Below are 27,917 nucleotides of genomic sequence, written 5' to 3'. Positions count from 1 at the left end.
ACATTTACGTTTTTCAGATGCCACCGTACAACCTTTTTTCTCTCAAAGGTTGTTTTTTTTTTCTCCCAACATGAAAGGAAATAGACCAACTACTCACAGCAGAGAGATAGTTAAGCTCTGTTAATTAATAGAAACTAAAGGCATGAGGAAATGGATGAAACAAAATTGGTAGTTGTGTGTGTGTGTCAGTGGTTAAGAGACCCTTCTCCCACAAACAAGCCCAGATACAAAAATCAAATATCTATGAAGTTTTTCTCTTTAATGAATATTTTCAGTCATGTAACTGGGCTGTTCAAGCTGATTTTTGAAAACATTCTTTCATGCGCTCATACATTTAATAAACATACGTTCTGATTAACTTATGGCCACAAGAGGGTAGCAGAACATTCATTTACAAAGATCAAGAGTTGTTGAATTATTATGAACTGACCCTTCATCTAACTTGCATTCAGACAGTACTACTGATTTGCATCATAGATTAATTACATCATAGAGTCTGTAGAGAATTTCATCTCGAGAGTTTATACTGGAAAATATCTGTGAAATACAGATTCAAAGTGTCAGATCAGAATTTTCACAACTGTCACATACAACCCAGAATTCTGACTAATGTTTACTTCGCAGTTTCTAAGTAAAGTTTATTAGTAAACTCAGCAGGTCAGGTGCCGTGAGGCGCCCTTTCACACATTTTGATTGTTTAAATGACTCAATGTTGCACCATCACAAATAATCAGGGCTTCTTCTTTTCTTTTTTCACCAGTAATCCCAAAATCTGGCTTTAACACAATGCAACAATGGACAGAGATACGCAAGTTGTCATACTCAAGACTTTTAGGAGAGAATCAAAATCAATACAAAAGTAAAATCCAAAGAAGTTCTACTTCTACAAACACTTCCACTTAACAGAATGTTTTGTGCCACTCTTAAAGGGCCTCAAATCTTTTAACCATTATGATAACCATCACAGTTATCCATAAACAAATTAGCATGAAGAAAAATTGCATTCTTACAAGTATAACACACAGAGATGGCTGTATCAACATCTGGACTAGTTGCTAATTCAAGAGTTTTCACGCAGTTTTCTGGAAATCTCTATATGAAAGGAAAATATCACACTTACAGTAAAATGGGGATTCCTTTAGTTTTGTTCAGCCTGGTAGAAAAGCAGCAAAAACAGAATGAAGAGGATCTTGAACAAAAGTGTTGTCTAATAATCAAAGATTTGGCATATGGGCGATCTGTCAAGTATTTGAGTTGAATCTGACATACTCATCCCCAACCCGTCATCAAAATATGTACACCTGTTGTTGAACCCTCATCAGCCACATTGCACTACTTTGGTACTTCAGCTTTTCTACCTTAGCTGGATAGAAAAAGGAAGCGGCATGTCAAGCAAAATATGTTTAGGAATAATATTCTTCACATCAGAAGCTTTGTGGTTTAAGAGAAAAAAAATAAGGTAATATATATACAATCTACACATTCGATGAATCCATGTATCATTATAGATCATGGATTTGTCCAGAAGAATTTAACAGAGCATGGAGACAGTAGAAGTAGAAGAGGCAAATCGTGTCATTCCAATCCAGTCACATGAAGACGGCAATGGAAAAAAAGGTGAATTAAGGTCCATGTTACTCAAACTTCAGACTGTACAAGGTCCAAAAACATAATAGAGGACAAAAGACATACTAATATGAATGTAGAATCATCAAGAGTAAACTTCAGTCCAGGATTAGGCTTGATCTGTGACCACTCTACATTCACCTTGAAAGAATCCATTGATCTTTTAAACACAATGGCAAAAATGGGAACCAATTATTATTCAGGGTCAAAGTTCACAAGACAGGTCTATATAAAAAAGACAAAAAAGTGCTTTAGATTATTAAGTAAAAACAATGAAGTTCATAAAACAGTCAAACTGGGCATCATTAAAAGACCTTCAATGTGTTTTTTGATTTTATTTTTTTAAATCTTGAGTCCAAAATTAAGGTGTGAGGGTTTTGAATTGCTGACTCAGAGTCCAGTGTTTAAGGGTCAGAGTAAATCTGCAGTCTCAGTGATTTTGAGCCCCACACCAGTGTTAACTGGAAGTGCGTTCCCTAAAACCACGTGATATCGCTGCTATTTAAATCCCAGCCTTCAAAGAAAGGGTACGCATGCTCCCAATAGGTGAATTTATGAGCAAAGATCCACAGGAGACACTCAGCAAAGCAAACCCTCATCAATATTACCTTCTAGCCTATGAGGTGCCAGAACTTCAAGTCTTTAAAGCAAGGAATAAAACATCCTCTGAAATCCATGGTCTATTTAAAGTTCATATAACAAAATAGCCATAGGGTAGAAACCAATAATGACAGCCAGGTAAAGTGGTGAATATGGTTGCTGCTAAACTGATTTCATTCATTCATCTTTTTGAAATAAAGATAGAGAGAGAGAGAGAGAGAGAGAGAGAGAGAGGAAGAGAAAGTTGAAGTTAATTCTATTATTCTCCCAAAATGTTTTTGAAGATGAAAGGCTGAAAAATTAGTAAGTGCTTCATGGTTGCCTCTACAGTGTCCTCTATACCACAGATCCATATAGAGATGTAAAGAGAGCGGGCAGGAGAGAAAAGAGCAGGTACTGTAGTAAAATCAAATGTAAATACCTTCTACTGAAAGAAGAAAACAGGAAAATCCTTCAAAACCTTTTGTATCCTTCTTGATTAGAACATCCATATTCACTCTCTAGAAAATAACACCAGCCCCTTTCTGAAATAAACTACATGAAGGGCAGTGCTAATGTGGTGACCGAAGTCTTTGTAGGTTACGCCCTTTAAAAAGAATTTTTAACAGACCTTCATTTTGTATGTGATATGTGTTAATAACTGTAGATAAGGATGCTCTGTACAACAAATAGTTTAGATATAAACCTAAATCAAGGTAGTTAAGGTTTATGGTACATTAAAAATTACAGACTTTTGTTAGAACTAAATTCGGCAGAAAGGTGGATTTCCAGGTGCATGACTGAGAGCTCAGAACATTTTTTTTTTTTTACATACAACACAGACCTAAACAAGCTACATGTTTTAGAGGCTTTTAGATGTGTGTGCAGAGCATCTATGTAGATGTGTATGCATGCATTTCAAGAGTGTGTGTATGTGTGTGTGTGTGTGTGTGTGCAAGCAAGTGTTTGTGTGTGTAGTTTACTAAATAAAGGGCCACGTGATTTTCCCAAACTCACAGTGTTTGTGGTTCTCCAGGGGCCGTGTTTGGGCTCTGTGGGGGAGAATGTGGTGGGGATTGCAGAAGTGGGGTAAAATGTTGGGTTGGAGGGCAATAAGAAGGGGCGGTTGTGGGGGATGGGGGAAATCCGGAGGGCACCAGTGGTCCAGGGGGTCCGAAGGGGCCAGTGGGAGACTCAGCAGGAGGCTGGTTGTAAAAGAAGAAAGCACATTGATGGATGAATGTCTCGATGATTGTCTGGTAGGTGCGTGTGGCTGTCAGAGCATCCATAGAGGTGAAATCTGGCCGCATCAGTGTTGGCCAGAAACAGATGGAGAGGTTCTCACTGGTCATTAAGTTGACTCTGTTCCACTGACTAACCCTGAGAGGGAGAGAAAGAAAAACAGAGATTTGATGTCTCTTCTCTTTAACTGATCCCCAATAGTTAGTACCTGCAGGTGGTTTTCAAACTCACTTGTTTAGATGGCTCATTACATATTTGAAGACATCAAAATTCTCCCTGGGAAATCGTCTTAACACATCCTTCATTGTGTGAAGCCTCTGTTCTCGATCATTAATTTCTATGTGCAAAAAATTAAAAACTGGATTATTCCACAGGTTTAGACAGGCATGGTGTTATGGATGACATAACATCCAATTTTGCTTCCTTTGCATGAAACACTTTCAAATTCATTTACAATATTATATTCTTCACAAAAGCATTTATAGAATGCTAAGTGAAATCTTACTGAAAGCTTCTACCAGCTCCTCCTGTGAACTATAAGGAACCAGAGGCTCGGGCAGCTCAGAGAAGAAGCTTTTCATTGCTGCTGCAACTGTATTCACAGCGTAGTCTTTCTCAACAAGGTCCAGATTGTGGTCTAAAAAGAATGAAAAATTTATAAATGATCAAAAATGAGAGCGATAAAATGAAGGAACCAAGAAAGGAATCAAAGAAGAACATGAGCAGTAGAGCTTATCCATCAACATGATTGTGTGTGTGTGTGTGTGGAAATATAACAAAATATATTTTACATTAAAAGCTTGTACATCCTGTCAACATGCACTCATACAAACTATACTGTGTGTAACAATACATGCCTTAACACCATAAGACAATCCACCAAAGTAGTAACAATTTTTTTGAAATTCTTCTGAACTTACCCTGTTCAAACTGTCTCTGCATGCTTTCTATCTCCGCCTTATTCCCACTTACCCTGTAGATACCCTCTGTTGTCAGACCTGAAAGAGAGAGTGTTGATTAACAAGATCATTTTAATGTACATCATCTTTCTATGACTCATTGTAAGCATTTTAAGAAATGAAGTACTAATCACTGCCAGAACACTTTTTGAAGTGTTGAAGATAATTCTACAAACTGCTACTACATACAGGTCTAATAAACTGTCTTTCTGGCTGTTAAAAATGCTTAAAAGAAAAAGAAAAAAATCATATTAATATGGTTCTACAATCTTCATTGTCAGACCATAACTGAAACCCAGTTAGGAAAATTGTGAAATGTGTGCAAAACTATGCTGTGGTGTGATTTATGACAGCTACATCCCATTAAGCATCTAATTTTAACTGGACACTGCAATAATGATAAGCTTATATGGTTCCCCATGCATAACTGTTATGGGCAAAGTATGATTGTGAAACAGGAAGCAGAAAATGTACCTGTGGCCTCAATATAACGAATACACTTGTCAATGAAAACTGGAATAGGTCGTTCAAGGGAAACCACACTGACCAAGGGCACCCCAAAGTAGTTACTCTCCACAGGCTTAGAGATAGAATGACGAGGCTTTGGTCTTGTTTTCTGCCAAACAGCAAGACAAATACAGCTTAATTGACAATAACAAGACAATTAGCATGGTTATGACTCCTTAATGAAGCCTCTAATAACAGCAATTAAATTAAATATTACAATGTTAAAACAGATGAGCATACTTTTTAAAAATCCATGTAAAAAATGTTAATATATCAATCTTACTTTGCCTGGTCTGCGAAGACTTTTCAGTATGTTCCTTTTTTTGGGATCTTCTCCTTCTTCATTGAGTATGTCTGCCTTTGGTCCTGAAACATCATCATCTTTTGACCTTGAGAGAGTGCCAATCTCATCATCGCTACCAATGGAAAAACTAGTGCGGAAACTGCTGAATTTCCCCAGACGTTTGGAACGATCACGGTAGAGACGTGGCTTCACCCTTGCAGCTGAGAACTTGCGACGTCTCTCCAATGAGCTGCCGTCCCCTTCACTGTCTGAACCATTGCCTCCTCCATTAGAGTGGATCCGATTGGAATTGCGGATGGTAATAATTTTGCCCTGTGTGCTGTCATGTGGCACAGAATATATGCTGTCCTCATAGCTGGGGCGGGGTTTAGAGACCGCATCCATTGGCTCAGCGTAGTCTGAAGGATCATAATCTCCTGCTAGAGGCCACGTCACATTGGATGTAAGGGAACGGCGATGGCTAACTGCATCCACATACGGATTAAAATTTGGTTTTCTAAGGTCAAATGTGACACTAGGTTTGGGTCTTACTTGTGGAGGAACTTTATTATTTAGCTTGTTCTCAAAAGTGCTAAGGTCAGATATCACAGAGAATGTGTCACCTGAGTCCAGGTCAGGCAATTTGAATCCACCGTGAGAGGTGAGTGTGCCATCATGGTAAGGCGGGGAAGCTTCCATATCTTCCTCAGAATCTAACAGCATTGTTACAGGGCTTGAGGAGCCACAGTGTGGTGAATACACATTCTCATTTGTGCTACTGGCTTCTGTGACATTTTCATACATATGACTGGCCTCAACAATAGTTCTTTTTTCGAATACCTCTGTGAAAAATTGTTCCAAAAGGTCTATTTTTTGTAGTCCTCCAACAACTCCTCCAGTGCCACAGACAATACTGCAAAACCGTCCCTCAAGTTCACGGGCCAGTTCTTCACCTTGGACTAGCAACTCATGAGCAGACTCGCAGTCCAGAAGCTCAGTCTGGGTTTCCCCCACTGCAAGCAGCTGAACTGGGACAATATCCTGAACCTCACACAAAAAGGCACACAGGGTTTCAAAAGAAGCCTTGCGGCTAGTAGAGTATACAGCAATGTAGCCATGCACCAGCCGACTCTTACGGGTGGCAAAAGAAGCGTGGTATGACATTAGAGACAGTTCAATTGTATGCTTGTGACCACCAATTGTTTGTTCTAGCAGAACTGAAGTGCCACTTGTCTGAGGAGAGGTCGGCTTGCAATGATGAGGAACCAGGAATGGTGCAAGGAGTTGATCAATGTCATAGGAGTCTCCACACATTAGGCACATGACAATACGCAATTCAGCCTCTGGACTGTGATCCTGCTGTAATTCTCGAATACATGGAGGCAGCGGAGGTGCAGGAGGAGAACAGCTACGAAATGTAGAAGTCCTCCTTGTTTCAAGTAGAACCTTCAAGACCTGATTGATCTGCTTTTCATTCACATTTCGCCCATAGCCAGTACCTGGGGAGGCAGGTTCCATGTAGTTACACTGCAGCTTTATAGCTACCTGCTGACCCTGTGAGATTAATGCTTGAGCAGTCTCATTACCAATGTCACCCAGTCCTCCAACACCTCTTTTGGTTACTAGTAAGAGTGACAGGGGAAGCTGGGCCATATGGTTGTCCCTTCTGCCAAGTGTGGACTCTCGCAACTTCTCAATACTTTCGACAACGTATGACAAGGATTCTTTTGAATTGTACAAACAAAGGCATCCATGGGGAGTAAATGTGGATGTATGAAATGAATTGACAGGAAGTCTAACATTACCCTCAATGGGTCGAAGTACAAGCTCATACATTCTACCTTCAAGCATATAATGATCGTCATTGGAACACAATGCCCGAATCTCATTGGCTAATTCTCTGGCAAGACCATCTTTGCCCAGTATAACAAGATTGATCCTATCTACCTTTCCATCAAACATATTGGACTTTCCAAAGGATGGGTATTGTGCAGGAAAGCACAAAGCTAGTATTTGCTCAATTTTGTTATCAATACAGTGTGGGCAGTTCGGACATGTTTCCTTTGTAGGGTGATACACAAAATGGATGTGTTTCAGCACTAAAGCATCCCTTTCGGCTTGTAATTTCTGAAGGGCCTTGAAGCGTTGTTCTTCACCTAACACTTCTTGAATTGCTCCCATCTTCTCTTTACTAGGTTTGGCATCTACTTCAAGTTCATAGAAGAGCTCGGAGTACTCCAGCAAAAGCTCCTGAAAATCCTCTTTTGCCCTGTCGATGATTGCTTTCTGGTGCCGGTTATAAATGTCCAAATATTCTGGCTCCTCAAGCCACTGGTAGAAGTCTTCATTCATGATGAAGCTTCGGGCCTCCTCCCAGGGTTTGCCAGGGGTAACGAAAGGTGATGATGCTAATTTTGCTTTGAACTCATGACGCATATGGGCACGCCTGCATTCGTTGCGCAGGTGTTCAAGGTGTGCATCAAAGATTATTTCAGCAGCCGTGGTGTCTAGCACATCAAAGGGGATACGCTCATCCTCCATGTTGTCAAGATGTGGTGTGTCCTCCCATGGAGCATCGTCCAGTACCACAAACCAATGATCAAAGTCTTTTTTAGACTCAAGCACCTTCTGGACCCCAGACCAGCTCAAATGCTCGATTTCATCCAACTCGGACACTAAGCTGCTCAAGGCGAGTGGAAGAGCGCTCAAGTATGCTTTGCGACGCCTTTCAATGTGTTCCTGTTTTAGCCTGTGAATGTGTTGTTGAAATAGCTTCTTAGCCTTACCCGTACCTTCTAAAAATACATACTCCTTGTATTCAGGTAAAGTCTGCATTCGTCGGCTAATGTTGGGCCATGTTTCATTGTGATTCTTCACAATGTGGTTTACTAACCACTCATAGCGGTCCTTTGCAGAAGCAATTAGTTGACTCTGGTTTTTCAGTGCCTCAAAGTAAGGTATGATCTTGGGCTTACCTCTACCCTTATCAACGAGCTGTATCAAGGTAAGGAAAGCTAAATCAACATTGACGTTGGACCGTGCCGACGTTTCAACAACCTGCAAGTTCTTTTTTGTAATGGCAAAGGTATGAGAGTCCTTGATGTATCGCTCCACACCCTCATCACACTTAGTGAGAACCAGTACAATAGGCTTTTTTGTCTTGCTTAAGTGATTGAACAAGTTGGTGACAAATTTCATTTGATCATCAAAGCTGCGGTTCATACCACGACTGACATCAACACAAAGCAGAAAGCCATCCACCTGCAACTTGCCTTCTGGCATCTGCTTCTGTTCAAAGTCTTGCTCCAGTCCCAGCTGATCAGTGCAGAAGTACATAAGTTTTTCAGCAGAAGCCAGTTTGGTGGAAGCAGCTCTTTTGATGTAGGGCTGTAAGGCTGTGCTGCGATGGGGCTGGAACGTCTGGTCATCAATGAATTCGGTCTGCTCAACCACATGCATTCTGCAGTCTGCACCATCTTCCAAAACTCTCCCCACCTCTCCCCAGAACAGGAAGTGGTCATTGTTGACAACCCGGCCACCGAAGTCACTTGTACTTAGCACAGAAGTGTGATCAAGGTGGAAGTCATCCGCACTAGGACGGACAAAGCGGTTACAAAGGCATGATTTGCCAACTCCACATTGCCCCTTCTCTTTCTCAGTTCCCGACAGGCCAACAACAACGAGGTTGTAGATAGGCATTCGGGATTCTTGCTTTTTAGCCATCATCATCGTACACAGGCATTCATCTTGCCATGCCCCAAAGGATGACAGCGGGCAGACTCTTTAAAATGTGTCCATAAAATGTTGAAGTAAGGCCCTGTATTTGATTTACAATTTAGGATTTAGTTCTGAGGTTTCAATCATCCTTTCAGGTCAAGAAAACTGCTTGTATGTTCTGCCCATATTATAGGGTACTAATAAGAGATGAGACAGGAAGAGGCAGAAGCAGGAATTGGGGCTAGCCTAAATGAGAAAAAAAGGGAGAAAGAACAAACCAATTATCAGCAAAATTGTGTGCTTTGTTTGCAGAAAAGGCAAATTTTTAAGCCTTTTAACCTACTTGATGAGTTCCCACAGATATTAAAACGATATATTCAATTCACACAGTATAATCCCACATTAAACAATAAATCCCCTATTGTACCTAGCAAACATAAATACATAAATAAATTTCAATATGTTTCTAATAATTCTACTTCATTTCTACAATCATTTTAAATGATATTCTAAACAAACATTTAATAAAAATTACAATTGTAATAAAAAAAAAAAAGCAAAAGTTATGATTATGGATTTCTAGCAATATAAGACTGATGTTCTATGCTAGCAATCCTACACAACTATGTAAATTCCACAAAATAATAATAATAATAAAAATACAGTAGTCACTGTAAACATTTGAAGTGGATCAAAACCTTTCATCAAAGTTCTTGTCTTAGGCCAACTTCGATTAACTTTTTGATCCACTTCAAATGTTGACTTCTATAGTTATAGTACTATAGTACTATATAATAGTTCACTTTACAGTCCTTTATCTTTTAACAATTGGTTTCATAATGTGCTTTAAATTTGAACACTGAATTTAAAGACTGTTTGCTAGTTTCTGGTTATTTTGTGTTGTTTAGGTTTTGCAAGTTGCCCAATTTCCAAAACAACACTTCAGACTTCAAATGGTTATTATTTAAATGGCCACATTGCTTGCATACACAGCAGGCATAAGCAATAATTCCAGTATGTTATTAATCCACTGTTATCCTTAGCTAGTGCTAGTGTTGCTATTTAAAGACATAGGAAATTCCTGATTAGTTCATTTGCAGGAAATAAGTCTTCTGTTGTCTGAAGTAGTCACTTCACATCTCAAAGTTCAATACTGTAAATAAAATACCAAGGCTCCCTTATTCTTACAACCCAAACCATATTAATGACAACTTTTACAATATTTCATTATCTGAATGTCACTGGTGCTTGTCAGTTCAACTTTCAATTCCAAAACATTGCCAGGGTGTTACTAGATGGTTTCCAGGTCAGTATGAGCTGTTCGTAACGCATTGCTATGTGGTTGTTAAATTATTCAAGTTTCTATGACATTCCAGTTGTATGTTCCGGTTGATTACACAATACTACATACAAAATACTAAGGTACAATATAATAAATACATAAAACCTTACAGTATAGGTAATTACTTCCCCAGTGAACTGTAGCACTAAGTGTCAAACAGTTAACCTACATTTTCAAAGTATTTTATGAGCATGATCTAATAGCAAGCACATTTAAACAAATAAGAACTAGTGAATACAATATTAACAGCATTTAATGATTTCTTTCTTTAATCATCTCTGTATTATTTCAAACACAATAGCACACCCACAATTCCATAATTTTTGCACTTATATGTCATTCCAAACCCATATGTCTTTTAATTATGAAATGCAGAGGGGAAACTTTTAAATAATGTATGTGATTGTTGTTTTTCATGCAATTACAATGAATGTGGACTGGTGCTTTCAAGCTTCAGAAAAGCACAAAAAAGCTTCAGAAAAGCATCTTAAGTGGATGATGTGATATGTCTTCTAAAGCCGTTTGATACCTTTATTTGAAAAAAAATTAACCGTAATTTAAGTTGTTGTTTTAAGTTGTTACTTTCATGTTACTTTTTTGCTTTTCTGTAGCTTGACAGCACCAGTCCTCCTCATTCACTTTCATTATACTGAAAAGAGTGGGCAGAATATTCTTAAATTCTTTGTGTGTTCCACAAAAGAAAACAGTGTTTTCATGAATTAACTAAGGGCATTGTCACCTGCAGTTGTGGAAACCAGTATTAACTGTATGCATATTGTAAATAAGACAACTTAATGGGTGACATTTTCACATTTTCAAAGAATGTATTCATTAAAGATAAAAATAAATATTACTTTGACAACAATTATTGCACGTTACACCAAAAACAAAGGCATACACAGTATTTATGTTGTTGTATTGTTAAAAAATATATATATTCATCACTTAATTAGAGCCGTACCAAATACAATAAAAAACAACATTTTGGCTATTAAAATTTTTTTCTACAGCTATTCCTGGACAATGTGTTACTCCTGCTTTCTTTTACTGGTGCAGACACAGGAAATGTTTTGCTGCTGAATCCTCATGCAATATCTGGTGTTGTAGACTTAAACACACAAATACAGACTGTCTGACTACAGAGCTCAAAGCAGGCGATCCACAGGCGGGTCAGGTGCAGTCCAAGTGGGTGCTAGCGACAATACTGTCTGATTGCTACATGATATCAGAGTCTACCAGCTGTTTAGACTTACCTTCAACGCATCAAGACACACGACACCAAGACTAAAACTTGCTGTTGCCCACTGTGTTGTTAGAAAATGTATGGCTTGAATATACATCAATAACTGTTGTGGTTGTATGTGCATGGCAAAATAAAAACATCTTATGGCACACTCTTCAAGCAAAATACACAATATTAAGTTCTAAACCCTAAAAAATACAACTGCTAAAGGATTCACTCCCAAAGCCTAGGCCCAGCATAGCCTAAGCATGAAAGCTACGTAATGGGGATGTCAAGGTTCAGAACTGCTTTCTTTGAGCGGCTCAGCTGTCTCTGTGCTGCTGCAACATAAATTACATACTCAACTGTCTGTGACATTTTCCTCACGTATTTAAATCATGTATGCAGTTATAATAAATTAGCGCGACTCATCTACGTTGGTGTATTCTACAGTGCAGCGTTACAGAGCGATTAACAAGGTGCACATCACGTGAGAAAATAGTCTGCCCATTTCTAACATTCTGGGATTATTAGAGTGCAAGATAAATCCGTTTTCCGTGCAACCAAGGCGCTGCCTGCACAATAGACAGCACTCACTTGTATTCGTAGTAGCCTAGATACAAATTCTCTTCTGTAGCTACTACTCCGCTTCATATTTAAAGATATTCGATTTAGGTTTCGACTGAAAACTGTTACGTATGTGTCACGGTCTACTTTGCTCGTTAATACTTGTTTTAATGAAACACCGGGGTTAATACACACATAGCTTACATACCAGTGCCTTTCTCCGTCCTCTCTTTCCCTTCTCAACCCCTTCTCCCTCGTCCAGGCCAGCGCAAGAGCGCTTACAACCGGCTCGGTCAGTGTTGTTGGAAACCAGAAAGAAATGAAAACAAAAGACTACGTAAAAAGCCGAGGACGTTAAATTCGGTGGGGGATGTTTGATTGTGGCTTGACAGACTTGCAGTTTCCAAAGGATATTTTTGTCAGGCGCTACTTACTGATATCGCGTTCGCATTGAAACGGCTGTTGAAAATCTACCGATGGCTAAACATGTCCAAACAAAGAAATGTCCTTTTTCGGAGGCCAGTCGTTTCCGTGCAGAAAATGTTTTTTTTTTTAATTATTATTATTTCTTCCTCTGGCCTAAGCACGTTGGTTTTGATCTTTTATAATGCCCTTTGTTGTGGCCATAAAATCCTGATTTCACCGTGTGCAGACGGCATGCAGCGATGCCCTTACAATCAGGCACAACATCCAGTTTTTCGTAGCCAAATCACGAGCGATCTGGGCCACGCATGTCTTTAAATGTTACGAAATATAAACATTGTGCGTGAGGGTGAAAGTGGTTGTCCAAGCCTCCCAATAATGGCGGTCCTTACGCCGGAGCCCAACTCCGAATCTGCCCTCTTTCGCTCTCCTTTTTTGAGAATAAAAGAGGTTTAGTGAGACAGCCGAGACTCGCCCAGTGGCGCATGGACAACAGCACAGCGCTGAGCCAATTACAAGAGCCGAGCTCTAGCGCGCGCGGACGCAGGCCCGATCTAAAGGCGAAGCAGCATCCTTTCAAAGACAGAGTTGTTGCAGATTATTGGGATCGTATATATAGTTCTAAAAATAACTTCGTGAAGCAGTATCTTAAAATATAATGCGTCTGAGTTTAACACGTGAGTGTATACGTCAAGATTTTGACGTATAGTCTATATCTGACACTACAATCAGGAATGGGCAGTATTTCAAATACATGTATTTGTACTATTTTGTATTTAAATACATTTAATATTAGTATTTTTGTAGTTTAAAAATACATGAATACTTTTTGCCAGTCAACCTCTTTATTAGACTGCTGATTTCCTGTATCAACAAGTATACAAAAATACTAAAAACTAAAATTACTAAGATTAAATGTATTTAAATACAAAATACATTAGAATTTTCCCAGAGGTATTTAAAATACAAAATAGTATTTCAAATTCATGTATCTGAAATACTGCCCATCCCTGCAGGAAATCAGCTCTAATAAGGAGGTTGGTACCTTAATGTATTTAGAAAATTCAAAAATACTCAGATTAAATGTTTAAATGCAAAATACATTAGAATTTCAAAGGTATTTAAATACAAAATAATATTTTAATAAATAATATGTACATGTATTTGAAATACAGGCCACCCCTGACTACAGTGTTCTTTAAATTTGTAGTAAATTTCACAGAAAGGATCATTTGAGTTTTATTTTATTGTGACAGTATACATAGAAGGAAATGAAAATGAACTATTTATCTGAAAAACTGATACTGAAACTGTACGTTGAGACCACAAGTGATTATGGAAAATGGTGATCCTCCTTGGTGAATTTACTGAGGTGTCTGTTTACCTGCAGAAAACAGAGAAAGAGAGTTGAAATTTGGTTATTCATCTTTTCCATCAACATTCTGTTAATATACTTTTATATGTTGTGAATCTGTAAAACATTCAGAGTTTATAAAATAATAAAGAAAGACCATCACCTTTTAAAAGTCATTTAAAAAAAAGCTTTCTTGACAGAAAGTCATGACATTTATTTTTTAAAACATGATGTAATGCTTGCTAGGAATATGCCTGCCAAAAGTGTAACAATGTATGTTAATGCATATGCATGCTTACGGTGAAGGTTAATGAAGGAGAGGTCAAAGATCACCATTGTCTTCAAACCTGCAGAGAAGACACACCAAGAGGTAAGAGAGGGAGTATGTGTGTGTCTTTTATTGTATAAATATTTTATATGCCTTACTTAGAAGACGCCTTGTTTCCACAGTTGAGCTTTTTGCCTGCCAGAAAAGATAACGTTTGATTACACAATGAAAAAAAAAAAAACGATGTGTGCATGCATTGCTGTGTTTGCTTGTATTTTTATTATAATTTATGCAGAAAGGACATGCTGTAGATTGCATGAACCTAGACATACTCACTGAATATGATAGCCATGCCCAAACAGAACAAAACAGCTGCAAAGATCAGCCCTCCTTTTCTGATTAACTCATAATCTTAAGCACACACAAAGATAGTTATAAACAAGATATCCACAAAAGTGTTTTTAAAAGAAACTTTGCATTAATAGTTGTAGAGCACAACTTTAGCTGGCTGTTAAGAGCAGGACTGTTACTTTGACTCTTGAGATATATAAAATAAGATACAATCAATTGTCCTACATTCATACTCACAAAATAGACATTTTTAAATGAGTTTATGATCATTTCACAGTCCTGTCAGTTTAATAAAGGGGTTTAATTAACCATGAGACATTCTTACCATAGGTGAAATCAGCATCTGAATACTCAGGTTTTTCTTAAAAGAGAACACACAAGGATATGTTAACTTTAGTGTTAATATTATTTCTACTTATAATACATGTCTAAATTTGTTAAATGGATAGTTGCCGCGAAGAATCAACCAAAACATTGTTTTTTCTAACAATTTTAAAAATATCTTATTTTACATTCTGCAGAAAAAAGTAAGTCATACAAGTTTGTAAGAACATAAGGGTGTGTCAAAGAGAATCTGCGGTATATGATATGTTTTTTTAAAGACATAAGGGTGTGTGAAAGAAAATTTGTGGTATATGATGTTTTTTTTAAAGACATACTTAAAAGTTTAGTGCCTATACAGCCAGGTTTTTTATGTTTGATAACATTATATAAAGTTAGTTGAATCAAACTTACCCACTCCCATCGTTAGCAGTGTTGCAGGACCTCAAAGCTTTCAAGGTTGATAACAGCAGAACTGTGTAAGTCAAAGAGGAGTTTGAATGTTTGCAGGGAGCTCCTTAAACTCTCTGATGGTGGAACTGTAACTGGTGGAGCGAATGACAAATCAGTGACAACAACAGGGAGGAGAGAAAGTGTGTGTGTTTCGTATATAACGACCTTCAAACCCTTCGCTCTGACACATCTTATCCAGTAAACCTTAAAACATGCACATAAACACAAGCCTTTGGGACATTTCTTAATATCTAACCATTGAGCAGTGCTGAATGTGCCCTTGCAACAAGATGACAAGGTCATTAAAGCTCATTGAGAAACAAGACCAGACCAGAGATTTAAAATTTGAAGGCCAGATAATCTAATATAAGATAAATAAATAACTCATGATGTAAAATACAAAAATTATATACACACATTGTGAAATGTACACTTTTTGTAATGTTAATACATTTTAAATGATGTTAATAAATTACATTGAGACTGTTCGTTTATCTGTTCTATTTCATTGGGTAGTTAAAAATTAATCTGTCATATTCTAAAGAACACATAAAAAAGTATAGAACAAATACATAACTAAACACTTTAGTTTCATGTGGGTGTATTTGTAAATCTAACTGATTGCTTCAGTAGTTTTTTTCTTGTTTTCAAATAAGAACAATCAGAAGTGAGTTTGCTTTCTCTTTCATAATAAATCTAGCAGTGTGTAAAAATAAAAATGACCAAGTGGGGTATTCTTTCTAAAGTTAATGATTATGACTAAGAAAAAGATCCCGCCAGCTTTCACCTTTTAGACGGAAAAGAAGTTGTGTTCATGAACAGAAATACAAGTTTTATTTTTCATCAAAAATCTAAAATAATAAAACCATTTCTGCCTGCTGATTTATTTTCAGAGTGAAAGAGATTTCAGTTCATGCTGCTCCACTGTATTCTTTTTACATTGTATTACTTTACATGTTACATGTATTGCTAGGAAATAGTAGTTCTTCCTCTATGGTAGATCTACATATAATACACAATAGGCTATACAGTGCAGAACTGGACAGTTTAAATGTCCTGACATTTTCTACAAGGTAGATTCAGTAATGTAATCCATGTTTTTATTGAAGAACGTTAGTATTCCCTAAATAAAAGATTTTACAGACACATTTACATCATCCTTATTTAAATAATGAAATCAAAATTTTACATAAATCTAATATTTACTGCAAAAGTGCATCTCACTGTGTGCTCTGTCATTTTAAAAATTGAGAAATCTTATTTCATTACATAAAATTTTTACACAACAGAGAAAAATGTCAAGATTTGTTCTTCATTGTTGTTAGTAGGTCATGGTCGCTCTAGCTGTAATTGAAAAAACAGAGCCAGAAAGACACAAGGATAGAAAAAAGAGAATGGTAAGAGACTGTTTGTATAAGTATGTTAACTCATGACAAACAATATTATGTGTGTTTGCATGTTAAAATGGAAAAATGTGTTTACCTGCATCTTGCCATATATCCACATTAAAAGTTGCCCTACATCACTGTAGACCCCTGGACGGTTTGGCTTTCCACAGCCATCTCCCCAGCTTGTTACACCTGTGAGATACCATTTGTCATCAACTTTACACACCAGTGGACCTCCACTGTCCCCCTGGAGAGAAATGGAGATTAAAATAACATTGAAGAAGAAATAACACTGAATGAACTAAGTACAAAGTTCAAACTGCAATATAATATTGTACCAAAAGGTGGCAGCATTTGTAAGCTTTTGAATACGAGAACATGTCTAACCTGACAGGAGTCTCTCTCTCCCCTAAGATCTCCTGCACACTGCATATTTTCAGTGATCCGGCCTCCGTAAACACTAAATGAGTTACACACAGCTGAGTCTATCAGGTTTACTGCAACCTCCATCAAAAGAGTGGAAATGCTGTCTGCAAACACACATGTAAAGGCCAGCGTTATTAATCAATACATTCAAACTCAACAAAATACATTGGCTTACATATAGCTACTGTACATTACATACCAGCCCCTTGCTTGGTAACTCCGAAGCCTGTGGTCCAGCACTGTTTGGCAGCAGGAAACGTCTGGCCAAACACAGGCAGGCACACAGGCTGTATATTGCCTTTTAACAGTATGAACAAAACGTGTCAGCGGTCAGAAGTGCCTCTTTGATTTATATATTTATGGTATACTGTTGTTTAGACAGTGCTGTGTATGGTAAATAGCTAAGTTTATGTCAGTTATATTATGATTTGCATAAATGTTTATGTATTATACATCATATAAGTAAAAACTTACTGGCAGGTTTACTAAGTTTCAGTAAGGCAATATCATAGTTTTTTGTCGCTGGGTCATAATTCTGATGTAAAATGATTTGCTTTACATTATATGGGCTGGTAAGCTGGAGCTGGGACACCAAACCAATATACACTCTCCAGTTACTAGGCAACTGTGAGCCGGGTGTTCCTCTAAGAAAGGGAGAAAAAAGCAAAGTCATTTATCTATTCGTCCATAGTGCATACTGCATACTGCATATTGTTTGCTAATGTATTCATTAATCTTAATTAGGATTACCGGCCATGATATTGTTTCCAACATATAGTCTAGTTATCAAATCTGTCTAATGTAATGTATACTGACTTGGGGAAGCAGTGAGCAGCGGTAATGATGAAGTCTGGAGCCACTAGAGTTCCTCCACATGAGTGAGACCCTTGGAAATGCAAACTGGCCTGCCATGGCCACTGACCGTCAGCAGCCGCACTTCCCCCTATGATCCTCGATCCTGGTGGCTTTCCACACTCTAAACAGAGAAAGAATAGGAGGGAAAGTAAGAGAGTGTTTAGACTTAGCAATATCACGCAGCAATAACATGTATCAACAGTGTAAGTACTCACTGCTGCACTGCAGGGACACTGTCTGCTGACCAGGACAGGATGTACTAAAATTAAAACAACATTATTACACACGATAGAGACCAAGAGCGTTTTCTGGCTTCATGTTTCTTCTCACCTTTCTGTATCTAATGTATCATTATTCATGTTCATACTCATTGCCATGTCCACAGTGATAAAAAAAAGTAACTTTTTAAAATAATAAAATTAATATAAAATGAAATATTTGATCACCATTTTAAATCGAATTTAATAGTTTACTGTTTACACTGACAAGATGCATGTTGCAATACAAATAACTGACAATTCGTAAAATTTTTTTAGGTAATTAGAATTTGTAATTTGTATAATTTAGTTTATATTAGTTTGTACGATCAGTGTTTAGCTGCAGACCTTCATGTGTTTTGCATTTTGTAAGGCCACAGAATTACGCATTTAGCATAATACAATTACTGTAGCTACACATCCACTGATTGCAATCGCTATATCTGCTTTAGTTTTTTTTGTGTGTGTGTGTGTTGGTTAAATTATTAATATTTATTTGTTAATTTTTTGCTGTTTTTCAGCAGCAAATTTGACACATTTTTGGTTTTTACCTTGTATTAACGCTTTCCTGGATAGTGTTTGTAAACTGACTGTTCAAACTTTGAAAGGCGGATGAACTGGTATTCAAGACACCAACTTCATAACTCCTGTAAAACACACAAACCGGAACATACATGAATACATTCTTAATATTGTTTGTTTGCTTGTGATTCAATGCCATGATAACCTTTATGGCTATCTTTTCTTTTTTGTAAAAAAAATTTAAAAGTGCAATAAACAATAAGAAGAAGAAGAAGAAAGGAAGAAAATGATTGATATCTATATCTATTTTTTTTCTTCATAAAACCTGCTAAACCAAGTAATTTCTAAATTAATGTTTAGTAAAAAAAATAATAATTAAAAAGTATTTAAAAGTTTTGCTTAATATGTGCTTCTATGTCTCATAGATTATGGGTTTGTGTTTGTTTCTTTGTGTGTGTGTGTGTATATGTGTGTGTGGATTATACTTACTGTCTGAAGCCAAGCTGTTGACAGGTTTGATCTGCTATGTTTTTATCCCAGCCCTCTGCACAGACTGGGAGGAAGCTTTTGGTCTTAGAAGTCATGACCTGCAATTCATTTGCAGTACCAAACCGCACTATAGAAACATTAAAGTCAAATCAGTATATGATTTCCAACTGAAAAGAGATTTCATTGTTGATATGTGATTGACACTGACCACAGCGAGATTCATCACTGCCTTGAGAACAATCTCTCTTTCCATCACAGTTGACTGATGAAGGAGGGCACGTGTCTGTCTCCATTTCTTTCTCTGTGGGAGCCCGCAGTACAGGCCCATAGCGCACTGTGCAGGAGTCAAAAATAGAGTTAAAAGTGTACATGTGAAAAATTACTCTTCATGGAGGCTGCACCAAATGACACATGCAAATTTTGTAATAGTAAACACAACCCAAAATACAGTATTCAATGTCTGATTAAAAGTAGTAGGCAGAACAGCACACATGTCAATTAATATAATTACATATGAAATATATGCTCACCTCCTATCCAGACGGCAATTACAACTAGCACAACTATAACAGCAGTCCCACTCGACCCTCCATAGCAATACCTTTTGTTCCTGTGTGAGGGAGCTTGACCTCTCTGTGTTGGGACTGCAGAAAGAAAACAACAGTAGCTATTGACACAAAATCATAAATGCTAATTAAATAATTAATACAGATACAAAGATTTTATGATTTAATTATGATCCCTAAAATGATTTCAATGACCATGTTTTTAAGACCTATGTGTGTATAGGTAGTGTATGCTATTAAAATATTACTTGTCTGTACTGCACGAGGAACAGGTGTTGGATGTATTGGCTGTGGTATGTAGTACGGCTGGACTTGATTGGCTGACAGTGTCTGAAGATATGAAGGTGGAGGCTTGTTGTGATTCACCACAGAATCATATGAGGGAGGAGACTCAGTCTGTGTTCATAAAATAAATGCAAGATGTTTATAAATCTATATTTCTATAAACACTGTTCATACTCATCCGTCTACAAATTAAACATAACTACTGTCAATCAGAGTTCAAATGAGTCTGATGCAGTGGAGTTGCTTTTCTGTTCAACAAGGACAGAATTTCTTATACATACCGTAACTCCATAACAGTAGTCAAACCGGTTCATGAGAAAGTGGTGTCCCAATTCTTTTGTCAATGTATTGTATATTCATTCATATACATTTCTCTCTCACTATAATAAAATTACCTCCTCACCATCAGTGGGCACAGTTAATTATTCTGGTCTCTCAAATAAATTCTTCCAACAATGACAACATTTTAGAACCTTATTCAAACATTGTAATCCTGATTTTTGGTACATTCGAATGTGTCTTTGGAACAAATCTGGACGAGGGTGGGTGGTGGGGAGTAATGTGAGACACAAACCTTCTGATACACATCAGTCTACAGCACACAGTTGCGCAAGTAACTGGTGAAAGAAATTCCCTTCACTTAGTCCTGCCTGACCAAATATGTGATCCCATGAACCTCCTTTTACATATTCAAATATGAACACATATACAGTGTGCCAAATAAGTGCCCATACTCACACCTGCTCTACAGACATACTTTACATATAAGCATTATAAAGACAGAAGCAAGATGTTGTATGGAGTTAACAGAGCAATTCAGACATCATAGCCACTTAAATGCATTATATAGGTGCGTTGTTTGTCTGGAATTTGTTGTAGCCTTTCATAACGAAGCGATTTTTTTAAATAACCGATATATTATATCACCCATTAATCATTAACCGGTTTTCTAATAGCTGTGTACACTACACACAAAAGAAGCGTAGGACTACATTTATTTTGGTTTCCTTATATACCAGATCACTGCTACCATCCCCTAGTAAAAAAAGTAATATAGTTAAAATAAATTTATTTCATTCTAAATTTAGTTCAAATCTATTAAAATATTTACTGACATGTTGCTTGAGACCGAACTGATTAAAAAATTATAATTACAATTTATTTGGAGTACTACTTGCTCTTAAAATTAAGCCTAAAATGTGTTATTGATGAGGATTGTATGATCTTTGAACAATATCAGTTTTTAAATGCCTGACATTAAGAGTGTGCCTGGAGTACACTTGTAACAGTTCCACTTTAGCACAATCAAATATACTTCAGTGTATCTTTAGTTGGACTTCAGCAATACTTCCATACAATTAAAGTGCAAAAATAAAAAAAATACAGAATTAGACATTAAGTATACCAGTTAAGTATAACAAAAATACAACTGCATTACATTTTTATTAAGCAAATAAATATGTAAATCTATTTTTAGTAGAGAAGTATATTTTTATATCAATTTTAGGATAATTATTTTTCACTAGTGTAGTGTCTAATATACTAGACAATTTTTTTTTTGCCATGCATATTGCACTGAACCCAACAGGATGTAAGTTACAGTGACAGGCATTTATTGTAAGTCTACACAAATCCAGATGATTAAAGTGGTTTAGATTTTCTCCATATTTAGATTTCACAAAAATCACATTTGTAATAATTCTCAATGACCAACGTCCGATAAATAACACTGTTTTTTTTTCTTATGGCATGTTGCAGATCTTCTGTCTGACGGCATCCAGTTGAAACATACTCTATATATTTCCCACAGTGAATCATTCACTCACTCACATGTAATATGCCTCATTTTTATAATTCTGTTACTTTATTTTATAACCAAATGGTAATAGCTAATACTATTAAAATATTCTACCTAGAAAGTTAGAATGTATATGTGTTAATAATTATTACAGGTAACTAAGGTAACTAGGACACAATACCAAGACAACTGTAATGTTACACACAAGCTGATGAGAAAGAAGTTATGCTAATATATTCACAATTATATATTAACAAAATCACAAAACAAGAGTTGTATCAAAACTAACCACAAAAAGATCTGATCACACACTTGAAATACAAGAAATACCTATATAATTAATTGTTCTATATATCCATGTTTGTTTAGAGAACATTTTGTTAGGTATTAAAGTGTTCAAACCTGTCTGTGCTCCATTGATGAGTATCCGTTTAAAGAGATAAGGAAGACTCTACCTGTAACCCTAAGCTATGTATTTCTTTTCTGTCATGCACCTGCTAGTGGCACAGTACAACCCTGTAGTTACTCATTTCTCCCTCTCTTTTACCTGTTTAACTGGTTTAACAGGCAACCTTTTTAAAAAGTTTCTTAACAACATGTCAATAGAAACACTGCAGTTCAGATACACAAACAGTGAATAGAATTTTCCATCACAACAGAAATTGAGAAACTTTGAGAAATTGATGCTATCAGACTGTCATTCTTTATCATAGAGATATGTGTACACAGATCACATTTCACACAATATCCCACACAATTTAAGAATAATGGCAAGATAGTCTGAGTGTTGAATATATTAAGACTGCCAGTACAAACATCACATTAATACATTTCACAGACAAAACACAGTCACGTTTATAAATAGTGTCTCAAATTTCTAATACAAAACTGGCAAATGTGCATCAGGTATAGGTGTGTCGGACATATTTAAAAACCCTGGTATTTTGCATGTCATAATTTTTATTCGGTAAGATGTGTCTTTCAGATGCCAAAAAAATTAGCAATGCAAGGCAGGTTTATTTATATAGTACATATCACACACAATGGTAATTTAATGTGCTTTACATAAAAGAATCACAACAATAAATCAAGGAATGTAAAAACTTTGAAAAAGTTAAAAATGAATTTAAAAATTATTAACAATTATTACATAAAATATAGTGCAATCAGTTCGGACAATGCACAGTGCTCATTCAATAAATGCTAAACTGAATATGAAATCAATTGCTGAATTCAGAATGCCATTGGTATATAGCATAGGCTACTACTCAAATGTGGCAGAACTAGTAAGCTGTTTCGTGAACTAGAGTTGCTGTTCTGAATTCAGCCAAAGTCTCATCAACTAATTAGTTAACACGGATCAGCTGAGTGAAGGTGATAACTAGGGATTCCCTAAACACTGCTAGTGTCTAGTGAGCTGTTAGTCCTTCATATGATGGGAATCCCATGTGAGATTCACTAATTAGATCTATGAGATAATACTACCAGTCACACCTACAAACTTATTCAGAATATATTTAGCCATACAACCAGTAAAATCCACTGTTTTGGCTAGATTTCTTTCTATTGGTTATTTTTTCTCTGGCTTCTCATGGCCCTGAGGCTAAAGCGAAGGCGAGAACTGAGCAGACTGAGGACTGAGGAGAGCAGAGCACGCTGGAGATCGACCGTTATCACTGTGTGCTGTGTGCTAGTCATACTAGCGACCTTGATGGTGGGGTTATATTTTAGTAAGTACCTATTGCAATGCAATCATTATTTTTCTTCATTGTAATGCTTATAACTATTTGACAATAATTGTATCACTTTGATCACTTAATATAAAACATTCTCTCTGAAAATGATCTTTGTTGTTTGATTGTATTCTTTCCAGCCGTCAGGATCGTGAATAGCAAGTTTTTCTTCTGCTCTGGCTCACTGAAGTTCATCTCAATAGAAAAGGCATGTGATGGAAAGGCTAACTGTGCAGGCGGTGAGGATGAAATCACATGTGTATCCAAACTGCGGACCACTGACACTTATCCAGGTGATTATGCACACTCACAATCTTAAAAATAAAGGTTCCTTATTTAAAATTCATATTTTTTTAATGCTATGCCATAGAACCTCGTAGAGGGTTCCATAAAGAACCTTAAAGTCGGTAGTTATTAAAATTACTATTTTGTTTTCTTATACATTTTTAATGTGATAAAAATCTAAAAAATATAATTAATTGAAGGGTGCCACTGATGTTTAAGGTTCTACATGGAACCAGAGATGCCAGTAAAGAACCTTTATTTATAACACCACTTTTGAGAAATCTTAACTGTCCCCTGCCTTGCTTTACTAAAGATGAATTTATAGGCAAACAAGTGATTTCATCTATGTTTACCGATGTAGTGAGGCTGATGGGGGACAGACTGGTCCTGCAGGTATTCATTAATGAGGGAGGATGGAGAACAGTGTGTGCTGATAACTGGAGGACAAAGCACACACGGTTAGCCTGTCAACAACTGGGCTATACAGTGTAAGCAGAGCGCACGCATGGCACAATGGCTTAAAACCAATGACCATTAGTAAATTAAGCTGTAAAAACCACGTTAGTGCTGTCATATTGCAACATTTAAGAAATATGATCATCTTCCTATTGATTGCAGTATAAATCGTTTATTTAAAGTGTTTATTCAGGAAATATTCCACTACAGGAGTCCACGAAGTACACGAGTCCCGGTAAAGAGTCTGCTCTTCAACCCTCAAGATGCATTTGCTACAGTCAGCCAAAATTCCACACACTCTGACATCCAGAGTTTCCTCTTAGTCAGGTGAGATACACTTGCTATGAGGTAATTTGTGATATCTCCACTTAAAATAATCATTGTCATTTACATATGGAAATAATGATGTGCTCTCACACAGTGACCGATGTTTATCTGGCTCTGTGGTGTCTGTGTCCTGCTCAGGTAAAACTGTTGAGATGTGTGTGTGTGTGTGTGTGTGTGTGTGTGTGTGTGTGTGTGTGTGTGTGGATCAGGTTATGCATTGTTTTTGGCTTCCTATCCATTCATGGGATTTGAATTTAATTGGCCACAGCACACACAATTGGACAGAATGACAGGAAGGGGAATTTATTGAATTGCAGTTGAAAGATATTTAAAACACTCTGGGAAAATCATGCATGTTCAACAATGGTCCTTCTAGCTGTACATAAAGCAAATAAAATAAATAGCATTTTTCCATATTTTTAAACTTTGAAATAAGTTAAATCAATTGAATTTTTTTGTTTCAATTAATTCTACTTCAAATCTGAATGTCAATTTTATTTACAGTTTTTTTTTTTTTTTTTTTTCAGCAATTAGGAAGCATTCTAATATCTTGTTTGGTCCGGTCTCTGATTATTATAAATATCCCCCGTGTGTTAATACAGACTGTGGAGAGGTGGTGGGAGAGGACCGTATTGTTGGTGGGGTGGACACAGCAGTCGAACACTGGCCGTGGCAGGTTAGTCTTCAGTGGAACCAGCAGCATGTCTGTGGAGGAGCATTACTGTCCAAGCGCTGGGTCATATCAGCTGCTCACTGTTTCACAGGGTAAGTCATTCACAAATGCAAGATGTGTTCTAGAACAGAATTTCAGTCAAAAGCATTTTGATTTTATTCAGATTTTCCACTAAAGAACTCAGTTGACTAATGATATGTCTTAAATAGTAAACCTAAACCAGTTGATTTTAAATAAAATTATTCTCTTTACATTAAGAAAACAAATTTTTACTTGTTTACATTTATGACTATAGGTTAGTTTGTCCACTTAGTTGTCGTTTAGTAACCTGCTGCATCACTTTCTCACACACAAACTCTTAGCAGGACACGAGAGCTGAGTCGATGGACTGTGGTGTTGGGTCAGACCAAAGTGTTGGGATCCAGGGGTGTCAGTGTCGATACGATTGTTGTCCACAATAACTACAGTCACTTGAGTAATGACTTTGACATTGCCATGCTAAAACTCACTTGGCCTGTCACTGTTGGAGGTACAGTACTTCATTAATCCATTCTGATTTACTGCTTTCTTGTATCAGAGATTTAAAATGAGACTAAATTATTATACAAGACAAAGTTGCTTGAGGCACTACTAACTATATTTTCCCTCCTTTGCTGCTAGCTTGACATTTTAAGATACAATGTTTTTAATCCTTTTTAATAACAACAAGAGAACTCCCATTTAAAAAAAAAAAAAAAAACTTTTTTTAACTTAATTCCTAATTAAATTGGAGTAATTACTCTAACATCGAAGTACTCGAAGCAAGTAAGGTCGGTAGTTAAAGGGATACTCCACCCTAAAATGAATATTTTTGTCATTAATCCCTTACCCCCATGTTGTTCCAAACCCGTAAAAGCTCAGTTAGTCTTCAGAACACAATTTAAGATATTTTGCATGAAAACCTGGAGGCTTGAAACTGTCCCACAGACTGCCAAGTAAATAAGTGTCAGGGTCCATCAAAGGTATGAAAAATCATCGCCAGAACACTCCATCTGCCATCAGACGTGCAATCTGGGTTATATGAAGTGACAAGAACACTTTTTGTAAGCAAAGAAAAGTAAGCTCTTCTGTCCTTTGTGCCACAAGGATGTTCTATGTGTAGTTCGCTTTGATTTGAAACAAAACAGCGCATCCTTGTGGTGTGGAGGACAGAAGAGCTTACACAGCACGGTGATATGAAGTGACACAGAGGAAACCATTGACAAACGAATTATTGAATAAAGTCATTATTTTTGTTATCTTCACTTACAAATTGTGTTCCAGTCGCTTCATATAAACCAGATTGCACAAATGGAGTATTCTGATGATGAGTTTTCATACCTTTTTTGGACCTTGACACTGTTATTTACTTGGCAGTCTATGGGACAGTCTCAAGCTTCCAGGTTTTCATTTATAATATCTTAAATTGTGTTCCGAAGACAAACAGAGCTTTTATGGGTTTGGAACGACATCTGGGTAAGGGATTGACAATTTTCATTTTGGGATGGAGTACCCCTTAGAGTAGTAAAGTCAGTGGTTTTTGATGCCCAAATAAATGTCATTGGCTAAAGGTCTCATTTTCTCTATATCCTTAGACTCAATTTTGCCAGTTTGTTTACCCCCACACCAGCTGTCTGTGAAGGAGATGCTTGTGGTGACTGGGTGGGGATTGCTCAAGGAGAAAGGTAAGAGGAAGGGGCTTTGTAACTTAATGGATAATTGGAAACTCTAAGGCAGGACTGTGACCTTCTACCCGTTTGAAATCAGAAATCCACCTTTTGTTCAGTTTCTCACACATTTTTCTATATTATTTTGTCTCTGGCATTTCCTCATTCTCATTTTACACAGGTGAGCTTCCCTCTGTGCTACAGAAAGCTTTGGTGCCCCTGATTGACAGATCAGAGTGTTCCAAGCCCTCTGTTTACGGTTCTGCAATAACTCCCAGAATGCTTTGTGCAGGATTCCTCAAAGGAAACATAGATGCTTGTCAGGTTACAACAATTAAAAATCTAATACAGGCTTGCCTTCAGAGGAGATGTATATCGTTGTCTTTGTATCCAGAAGAAAGCTATTTCCAAATATTATTGTCACTTTAAAGTATTCTCTTTTCCAGGGGGACAGTGGGGGTCCGCTAGTGTACCTTTCATCTCGTTGGCAGTTGATGGGTATAGTGAGCTGGGGAGTGGGCTGTGCACGGGAGGGAAAACCTGGAGTTTACACTGATGTTAGTCAACTTCTCAACTGGATCTACACCGTAATGGAGGTATGTTTCACATGTTTGTGCACATTAATGTACAAGAAAGGAAAATATATTTCCATATTGAATGTCATGTTTCAGAGATGGCCATGAGAAGGTGAACCATGGGCGCATAAATTCATGCTTTCGTGACATCGGAGGAAAGCCAAATCTCAGACGAGAACAGAAATCTTGATTCTAGATATTGTTCAATTTTATAATCATTTCGACATAAGTATTATGTAAAAAACATCATGCTTTTTTTTTAGTCTCACTGTTCACATTTCCTGTAAATTTCCTGTTCATTGTAAAGCTGTACTTTCGGTTTTAATTTTTTTTCCTGACCAAAAGCAAAAAATAAATAAAATAATAAAGCTCTTCCTTCTTGC

General features: G+C 36.9%; 4 protein-coding genes across 6 annotated transcripts; 1 reads left to right on the top strand and 3 right to left on the bottom strand.

The window, feature by feature from the left end:
• Window positions 1-233: 233 nt before the first annotated feature.
• LOC127957933 (rho GTPase-activating protein 35) lies at window positions 234-13,558 on the bottom strand. Of its 2 annotated transcripts, none has more exons than XM_052556651.1 (7): window positions 12,253-13,558; window positions 5,197-9,159; window positions 4,881-5,022; window positions 4,368-4,445; window positions 3,953-4,084; window positions 3,679-3,784; window positions 234-3,585 (listed from the first exon to the last, which is right to left on the bottom strand). In XM_052556651.1, the coding sequence occupies exons 2-7, from the start codon at window positions 8,923-8,925 to the stop codon at window positions 3,219-3,221; spliced, it is 4,554 nt and encodes a 1,517-aa protein (XP_052412611.1). In that variant the 5' UTR covers window positions 8,926-9,159; window positions 12,253-13,558; the 3' UTR covers window positions 234-3,218. The 2 variants fall into 2 exon arrangements, with proteins under 2 accessions (XP_052412611.1, XP_052412612.1); XM_052556652.1 differs by having other exon boundaries at window positions 12,479-13,558.
• A 137-nt stretch (window positions 13,559-13,695) lies between these two features.
• On the bottom strand, window positions 13,696-15,323 carry LOC127957936 (sodium/potassium-transporting ATPase subunit gamma-like). The gene is made up of 6 exons (XM_052556655.1): window positions 15,176-15,323; window positions 14,766-14,801; window positions 14,426-14,500; window positions 14,248-14,284; window positions 14,121-14,168; window positions 13,696-13,851 (listed from the first exon to the last, which is right to left on the bottom strand). The coding sequence occupies exons 1-5, from the start codon at window positions 15,183-15,185 to the stop codon at window positions 14,144-14,146; spliced, it is 183 nt and encodes a 60-aa protein (XP_052412615.1). The 5' UTR covers window positions 15,186-15,323; the 3' UTR covers window positions 13,696-13,851; window positions 14,121-14,143.
• LOC127957934 (transmembrane protease serine 13-like) lies at window positions 15,176-22,305 on the bottom strand. The gene is made up of 13 exons (XM_052556653.1): window positions 22,203-22,305; window positions 19,966-20,113; window positions 19,682-19,795; window positions 19,360-19,485; window positions 19,152-19,278; window positions 18,692-18,787; window positions 18,099-18,142; window positions 17,845-18,004; window positions 17,503-17,672; window positions 17,228-17,326; window positions 16,990-17,132; window positions 16,697-16,849; window positions 15,176-16,558 (listed from the first exon to the last, which is right to left on the bottom strand). The coding sequence occupies exons 1-13, from the start codon at window positions 22,215-22,217 to the stop codon at window positions 16,544-16,546; spliced, it is 1,410 nt and encodes a 469-aa protein (XP_052412613.1). The 5' UTR covers window positions 22,218-22,305; the 3' UTR covers window positions 15,176-16,543.
• An 893-nt stretch (window positions 22,306-23,198) lies between these two features.
• On the top strand, window positions 23,199-27,906 carry LOC127958897 (transmembrane protease serine 4). Of its 2 annotated transcripts, none has more exons than XM_052557942.1 (11): window positions 23,199-23,530; window positions 23,674-23,826; window positions 24,180-24,306; window positions 24,485-24,601; window positions 24,696-24,739; window positions 25,204-25,366; window positions 25,640-25,803; window positions 26,888-26,977; window positions 27,141-27,283; window positions 27,406-27,555; window positions 27,631-27,906. In XM_052557942.1, the coding sequence occupies exons 1-11, from the start codon at window positions 23,392-23,394 to the stop codon at window positions 27,640-27,642; spliced, it is 1,302 nt and encodes a 433-aa protein (XP_052413902.1). In that variant the 5' UTR covers window positions 23,199-23,391; the 3' UTR covers window positions 27,643-27,906. The 2 variants fall into 2 exon arrangements, with proteins under 2 accessions (XP_052413902.1, XP_052413901.1); XM_052557941.1 differs by having other exon boundaries at window positions 25,637-25,803.
• The last annotated feature ends 11 nt before the right edge of the window (window positions 27,907-27,917 follow it).

This window comes from Carassius gibelio, chromosome B5 (assembly GCF_023724105.1).
Source record: "Carassius gibelio isolate Cgi1373 ecotype wild population from Czech Republic chromosome B5, carGib1.2-hapl.c, whole genome shotgun sequence".
Taxonomy (NCBI): domain Eukaryota; kingdom Metazoa; phylum Chordata; class Actinopteri; order Cypriniformes; family Cyprinidae; genus Carassius; species Carassius gibelio.
The sequence above is the reverse complement of the archived record's forward strand: the minus strand, read 5'-3'. Positions and strand labels throughout refer to the sequence as shown.

What these genes read in the sequence shown, in the direction of transcription:
- LOC127957933 (XM_052556651.1), bottom strand. Translation starts at nt 8,925, where the DNA reads ATGATGATGGCTAAAAAGCAAGAATCCCGAATGCCTATCTACAACCTC. An exon ending in TCGTTATATTGAGGCCACAG is followed by an intron (nt 4,446 to 4,880) that starts GTACATTTTCTG and finishes TCTCTCTTTCAG; the next exon opens with GTCTGACAACAGAGGGTATC. An exon ending in GCAGAGACAGTTTGAACAGG is followed by an intron (nt 4,085 to 4,367) that starts GTAAGTTCAGAA and finishes CATTCTTTTTAG; the next exon opens with ACCACAATCTGGACCTTGTT.
- LOC127957936 (XM_052556655.1), bottom strand. An exon ending in AGATGCTGATTTCACCTATG is followed by an intron (nt 14,501 to 14,765) that starts GTAAGAATGTCT and finishes TGTGTGCTTAAG; the next exon opens with ATTATGAGTTAATCAGAAAA. An exon ending in GGAAACAAGGCGTCTTCTAA is followed by an intron (nt 14,169 to 14,247) that starts GTAAGGCATATA and finishes TCTTCTCTGCAG; the next exon opens with GTTTGAAGACAATGGTGATC.
- LOC127957934 (XM_052556653.1), bottom strand. An exon ending in GCTGCTCACTGCTTCCCCAA is followed by an intron (nt 17,673 to 17,844) that starts GTCAGTATACAT and finishes TCCCTTTCTTAG; the next exon opens with AGGAACACCCGGCTCACAGT. An exon ending in GAGAGAGAGACTCCTGTCAG is followed by an intron (nt 16,850 to 16,989) that starts GTTAGACATGTT and finishes ATTTCTCTCCAG; the next exon opens with GGGGACAGTGGAGGTCCACT.
- LOC127958897 (XM_052557941.1), top strand. Translation starts at nt 23,392, where the DNA reads ATGGCCCTGAGGCTAAAGCGAAGGCGAGAACTGAGCAGACTGAGGACT. An exon ending in GATGGTGGGGTTATATTTTA is followed by an intron (nt 23,531 to 23,673) that starts GTAAGTACCTAT and finishes TATTCTTTCCAG; the next exon opens with CCGTCAGGATCGTGAATAGC. An exon ending in GAAACATAGATGCTTGTCAG is followed by an intron (nt 27,284 to 27,405) that starts GTTACAACAATT and finishes TCTCTTTTCCAG; the next exon opens with GGGGACAGTGGGGGTCCGCT.